This window comes from Phoca vitulina, unplaced genomic scaffold, assembly GCF_004348235.1.
Source record: "Phoca vitulina isolate PV1807 unplaced genomic scaffold, GSC_HSeal_1.0 scaffold1749, whole genome shotgun sequence".
NCBI lineage: Eukaryota > Metazoa > Chordata > Mammalia > Carnivora > Phocidae > Phoca > Phoca vitulina.
The window spans coordinates 1-6,609 of NW_022591436.1; the positions used below are offsets into that span (position 1 = coordinate 1).

At 43.5% G+C, this 6,609-nt stretch overlaps 1 protein-coding gene across 1 annotated transcript; it reads left to right on the forward strand.

The window, feature by feature from the left end:
* Window positions 1–423: 423 nt before the first annotated feature.
* Window positions 424–4,928, forward strand: LOC116629610 (tripartite motif-containing protein 43-like; the record flags this gene model as incomplete). Its single annotated transcript, XM_032399859.1, is given in 6 exon segments — window positions 424–434; window positions 1,617–1,924; window positions 1,927–2,030; window positions 2,673–2,768; window positions 4,016–4,240; window positions 4,906–4,928. Coding segments are annotated over 6 exon segments (767 nt in total), but the record flags the coding sequence as incomplete, so codon positions are not given.
* Window positions 4,929–6,609: the final 1,681 nt, after the last annotated feature.

Below are 6,609 nucleotides of genomic sequence, written 5' to 3' on the forward strand. Positions count from 1 at the left end.
CTGCTGAATGTCACATTGACTGTCAAAAGGAAAATTCCAGTCAAAACAGACTCCCTGATCCAAACAGATCTCCTCAAATGTCATCACAGCAAGGGCCACGGATTTCACAACAGGGAGATCCGTTTGGAGATTAGCCAGCATGTTAAGTCAATCCTTTCCTCTGGTTTGAAGAAATCTCATCATGCATCGGAACGCCCATTCTGAAGACCTCTGAAATGTTGCCACTTGGAAGAAATGGGTGTGGTCTTTGGAGACTCACTATAAGGAGATCCAAGGGGCCAGGTTCATTCTCCTCCACAACTGGGAGTGTGTTTGGAGCTCAACTGGCTGTGGAGACCTCTGAAAACTCCCTCTTGGAAGCCCTGATCATCCAGCTGCCATCCTTCCATCACTTCTACCACAAGCATCTGTGAGACCGTAGACATGGCCTCCAGGTGAGTATATAAGGTACCAGTAGGGGGTTGGGGGTTTCAAGAGACTTTCCTTTAGGAAAACCAGATTTCTGAGTTTTACCTGATGGGCAAACTGAGGTGGGATCTGTGAAATGATGTTGTTTGCCTACTTAGAGCCAAAGTGATTCCATCCTTGTTCTGTTAGCCTGTCTCATTATGTGTGTTAATATGGAGTTAATATGAAGGTTAATTTTAGTTCTCTTATTTTATGCAGCCCTTAGTGTTTCCTGCATCTTAGAAAGGCTCAGAAAATAGTTGCCAAGCTGTATCTATCTTGTAGTTTTGTACTTGGGTGAATGCTAAAAATGGTTTTAGGAATGTTTGATTTGACTTGGAGTGTATATGATGGTCTACTGTAAGAGTGGTGCATGCCTGGATTCCCAAAAGGCAATAGTTCTAACCTCATTACAACTATGACAAATTGAAGGGGTGCTTGGCAATAATTTTAAAGACCTGCAAGAGATAGGCATTGTTTAATTTGCCATTTGTTTCATTAGAGTGGTATAGATAACAAAAATTGGTGGGGGGCAAGTTCCACAACATGGTCTACTGATGAAGGTCGATTCTGTTTAGGATTGCGCCCCTCTCAACAATGTTCTATTCCTCTTCATTAACTTAACCTATTCAGAAATTGTTGTGGAAAGACAGTTTTGGGGTGTGGATTCTGATTAAGATAAAAAAGGACATGCCAGGAGAAATGCCTGGAAATTATTTGAGGTAATAGAAATACAGGCTTAGTCAGATAGCCTGCACTAAATCAATGATGGCAGTGAGCATTACCATTGATTTTTGTGGGTTTGGGAAGTGGAGGGGGCATTTGGTACCTGCCACCTGGAGGTACAAATTTGGTCAAATTCCTCCATCTCCAGCTCTTTGGAGGAAAGTGAGACCCTCAGCAAGACTGGGGCACTCTCTTCCTTTTAATGCAGGAGAAAAGGATGGGGAGCTGGAAGTGAATGGTGTTGGCTAGGCAGCTAAGAAAATTTTCTGTAGATCTTAGAGATCTCTTGTGGCTTGGCTTTCCATTTTGTGTCCTCTGCAAAATCAAGCCTATTCTGCTCAAGATCCAGTGTGTTATGGAGTCACCGCCTGAATCACATTTTGCTTAGGCCTCTGTATTTCCCTAGGGCAGTGGAATAAATACATCTAATTCTCTTCCCTCAGAAACCTGGACTCAGCCTTACCAGAACCCATCCAGAAAGAATTCATCTGCCCTGTCTGCCTGAATACCTTTACAGACCCAGTGACTATATGCTGTGGGCACAGCTTCTGGAGATCCTGTCTCTACCTTTTCTGGGAGGCAGCTGAAATCCCTTACCAATGTCCTGTATGCCATGAACCATCCCAGCAGAGAGAGTACAAAACCAACATTGTTCTTAAGAATCTAGTGTACATTGCCAGGAAAGCCAATCTGAGGGAATTCTTGCTCTCTGAGGAACAGATGTGTGAGACCCACAAAGAGACAAAGACGATCTCTGTAGAGAGGAAGAGAGCTTGCTCTGTTGGCTCTGTTCTGACTCCCCAGAGCACAAGGCTCACAGACACTATTCTATTGAAGAGGCTATTGAAGAACAGCGGGTAAGTGATGGCTCTGGGAGCACTTTGAAAGGTGGAGACAGGATGGTTAAGGGATTGTAAGGACATGAGGAGCATGAGGGTTCCTGAGTCCTCTCATGAATGCCAGGTATTAGGTACCAACGATGAGGCTGTGAAGACACCAGTCTACTACTCTTCATGGGAGGGTGATTAAGTTAATGGTCATGATTTAACTGACAAGACAGAAGGCATCATGCCCAAGGCACTGCAAAGCCCTCCTCTTGAGAAAGAGCCACTGGCTATGAAAACTTCAAAAGTACAGAAAGGGTTTTTATAGGCTACATATTTCCCAGCAGTGGACACAGGTGGGATAAAGTGCATTGGAATGAGCAGGGGACAAGCATCACTAGAAGCATATTGGGATGCAAGATGCCACAGGTTTTGAAAAGTGGCTGTGCTAAGTAAAATGCTGACCATGTCCCCATGCAGATGACATGACATTGTGTGGTTCTACAGTTTGATCTAAAATTTGATCACTAGCGAGGGCAAATGGGCAAATGTGATGATCCTTCTGCTCTCCTTGAAGTACATTTATCTAGTATCCGATTATTCTCTCCACCATTGGAGTTCTGAAACTGAAATGTAGTTGCTGCCCTGGTGCTAAAATCCATAGTTCTTTTACAGGAAAAGCTCTCTGACGAGATGAGATCTTTATTGGAAAAGATGCGAGGAATCCAGGAGAGTCTCAATAAATATGGCAGAATGACTGTGCCTTCGACGGTAAGTATGAGAGTGTATTTCCCTCTCAATCAGGTTGAGACAGATGATGTAGGAACTTAGCCATTAGGAACTTGAGCTAAATCATCATGTGTCATGAAATTCTATGAAGGGGTTGAGCAGCGGGAGAAATGATCCATCCATCGATTCAATGGAAGGTGGCATGCCTCTTAGGATTCTTAGAGTCTACTATTACCAGTAACTACCAAAAAACCATGAGAAGAATGTGCAGCAAGTGCTAAGATGGGAAGCACAGAGCATGATCTGGACCAATTCAGTACCATTATTCAGGCTCCGAGGACAAATTCCTCAGGGTGAAGGCCAATCCGAGTTCTCAAGGTCAAGTAGATGTGAAAAATCCACAGATATTTCAGGCAGAGATTTTTTTATGTCAAACATTTTAGGGAATAAAAAGCATATCCTTGGGAACTGAGGGTATTTCCATCTGATTCCTCCAGTGAGTCCAGGGGTAGAAAGGAAACCTGAACAGCAATTTAACAAGTGTGTCCCTCATGGTGAAAACTGATAGTACGGGAGATAGAGAACGATAGAGGTTCGAATAGGAGAAAATGTAACACGTTTAAAAAAATAAAATAAGCCAAGGAAAAGGAGGACTGGAAAGGCTGAGATGCTGAGAGTGACCCCATAAATCCCGGTGGAAAGATGCAAAAGAGTAAGGATTAGTGTCCTTGAAAAGAATATGGAAGATGCCCTCCTAACAGAAGATAGGGCCGTGAGGACGGACATCCATTTTGAAGACAGGTGGTGAGGATTTTAGGAAGATCCTTTCTGGGGGCTTCTAATCCTGCAACATTGTCATGAAGGAAGAGAGAAATGCCAGGCTGTGGAGGAGGGAGGTTTGAGACTGGAAATAAATTTCCAGTCTGGTAACCCAGAAAGCAGAATATTGCACATAATGATTTGAGTCACTCATACGTTTCAGTGGCTTGCCTGTGGTCTTTCGGGTTGGAGAAGATGGGTATGAAAGATATCAATGACAAGCTTTTCTCCAATTTCAGGAACTCATGAGGTGGATGCGAGTGGTTTGAGGGAATGTGTGGGTTTGGCTCTTGGAATAATTTTGAAAGAATGGAAAACAAATGGAGAGAGGAATGAATGGTTTCTGAGAAGTGGGAGTTCACGAATTTAGGATGTATGGAGTCCAGAGGCAGAGCACACTGGATGCTGTTTAAGTGGCCAGGGATGAGACTGACCTGAGTATTCAGTCTACTTAACCCATGTTCTTGCAGTGTTTTGTGACTCAACATGAAAACGTCATTCCTGCTCATGAGACACCGTGTCCAGTTCTCAGAGAGGAAAGTGAAACTTTAGAAAGCCTTCGAGAAGAAGGCAATGAGATGTGTGACCAATTCTGGAGGAATCAAGGTCATCTGACCAATTGTATGAGCTCCCTACGAGAAATGTACATGGAGCTGGTGGCTATGTGCCAAAAGCCAGATGGGGAGCTCCTCCAGGTAAGAACTGTGGCTCACCTTTGACTTCCATGCTTTACTGCTTAGCAAAGATGTATTCTTCCATGTCTTGCCCTCTGGCGGGTGTCCCTCCTGATTGGGAATAGTCTAGATCAACTGCAACTCCTATCCTAGCCATGAACAAGGAAGCCTCATGAGACTCATTAGGGAGAGTCCCCAGGGAATAGTCCCTTCTCGATTTCTCCTTGTGGAGCTTGCTTCTCCAAGACTCAGAAAGACACAACTTACTCAATGGACATCCAATTTCCTGTCTCCAATTGGGAAGTATGGGGAAATTTGGGAAAAGCTCACCTACTTCCTGCTTTGGTAGGGAAGTCCTAGGTTTGAACTGCCCTTAATTTGGGACATACCACCCTTAGGGGACAAGCCCAGGAAAGGCTACTTTGCAGACAGCTGAGGGTTGCAGCAGTACACAGTTGGTACTTTTGTCCTCTCTTTACACTCAGGGTTCTAAATTCATCCAGAATTTCCATTCTGTCCATCTATTATAGTGGGATTATCTTTAGGGAGGAAAAGTAAAAAGGGTTAGCAGGACAGTGTGTGGGGTGGTGGTGGTGATTAGTACTTTTCCTGATATTTCCCAAACCCAAAGACTGGAAGAATGACCTATACTTGAAGTCTTAAGTTTCTCTTTTTTTTCTTGACAGGAATTAGGAGACACTTTGGCAAGGTGAGTTTGGACATCCATGCTACCTAGGGCAGGGTGAAGGCTGTGGAAGAGCTCAAGCTCTGCACTTCTATCCAAGCAAAGACAGCATTGCTGGACTATACCCAGTTCCTTATGTATGCCCATGTTTGTGCATGTTTTGCTGAATATGATTTCCTGTGCCCCTTGATCAGAAGTTAGACTTCTTTTATCCTCATGGCTGAGTGAAGTGCTCAATACAGAAGTTTCTAGAACCAGCTATGTGGTTTTAGATTCACAGTTGTATACCTATCGGAAGCAGAAAGACTAATTTTCCCAGTGATTTGGTGAGAGAGGCAAGAGCACCTAGGAGAGATGGGGGTGGGCAGAAGCAGGCAAAGAAGAAAAGTGGTTCCCCAAGAATAACACAGTCCTATCCCATGATTGTGGAGGAAAGGATTCTGATGAAGAATGGTTGGCTAAAGGGTGATGACTTTGTCAACCACCGTGTTTCTAAGAAGTCTCAGGCACCAGAAAGATTAAGCTCATCTTCCTCCTTACAGGATGAAGAGAAATCAGCCAAACCTACCTCCATGTGGGCAGCCATGACTCAGGGCACGACCCATAATGGGACTGGCGGACAGGCTCAACAAGCTTCCTAGGTGAGTGTCAGCCCCACAGTCCCACTGGTGAGACCATGATGCCAGGTCCTTCAATCATGGTTTTCTGTGGGCCGTCTTTTAAAGAGAAACCAGAGTAGCTGTGCATATGTCAATATGTGGTTCAGGCCCTACTAGCTTATACATTTGATAGATTACTTAGGTAATGGGAAAGCGAGTGTGTTCCAGAAGAGGGCACCTTGAGCCCTAGAAACTATCATATGCAGTGTCACTTGTTCACCCAGTCATAGAAAAGTAGATGTGAATTCAAGACCCTCCAGTTTCAAAGAAAGTACAGTCAGTTAGTCTTTGAAAATCTTTTTGGTTTAAAAAGTTTCCTGGTAAATCGCATTAGTTTCCATTTGTGCAATGAGGAAAAATGCATAAGCATAAAATCATGCCTCAATGCAGAATTCAAGAATTTATGAAAAATGGCAATAAAGCAAATTGGTGGTTGGTGAGGTCATATCATACAGATCTCTATGGTAAACTTAAACCCAGAGGTTTAATTTAGCAGAGAGGAAGAGGAGACCTCAGGTAGAAGCAGATATCCTAGGCAGAACATTTGTAGGAAGCCACATCTAGGAGGTCATCTTTAGGTTTTCCTCTTCAGTGACAGCGTGCGTAACTAGAATGTAGTGATATCCTGATGAAGAGATACCACCATTTATCCAGTCTAAAGTGTAATTTTGCCTTAGTTCCCTCAGAAGGGGTGGTCGAGCTAAGTTATATTGCTGTGGGCTTGAAGACGATGCATAGATGGGCAGATTTTCCTGTGTTGTGCAAAGTAACCAGCCAGAAATCCATATGACCTTCTTCATGATCTCTAAATTTTTAGAAAGGTTTTGTTTTGTTTTGTTTTTTCCATTTTAAGAAGGTATTTTTCCGATAGATGTGTTGGCAACATCTGGATCCAAATTCTGCAGTCAGAACTGCCTTTCTAACGTTGGAATGTTTTCTCGGTGAGACTGTAGACAGACATTCTTTCTTCTGTCAGGGGCCATTGTATTGTTCCCATTGGTTTTGACTGGAATTTTCCTTTTGACAGTCAATGTGACATTCAGCAG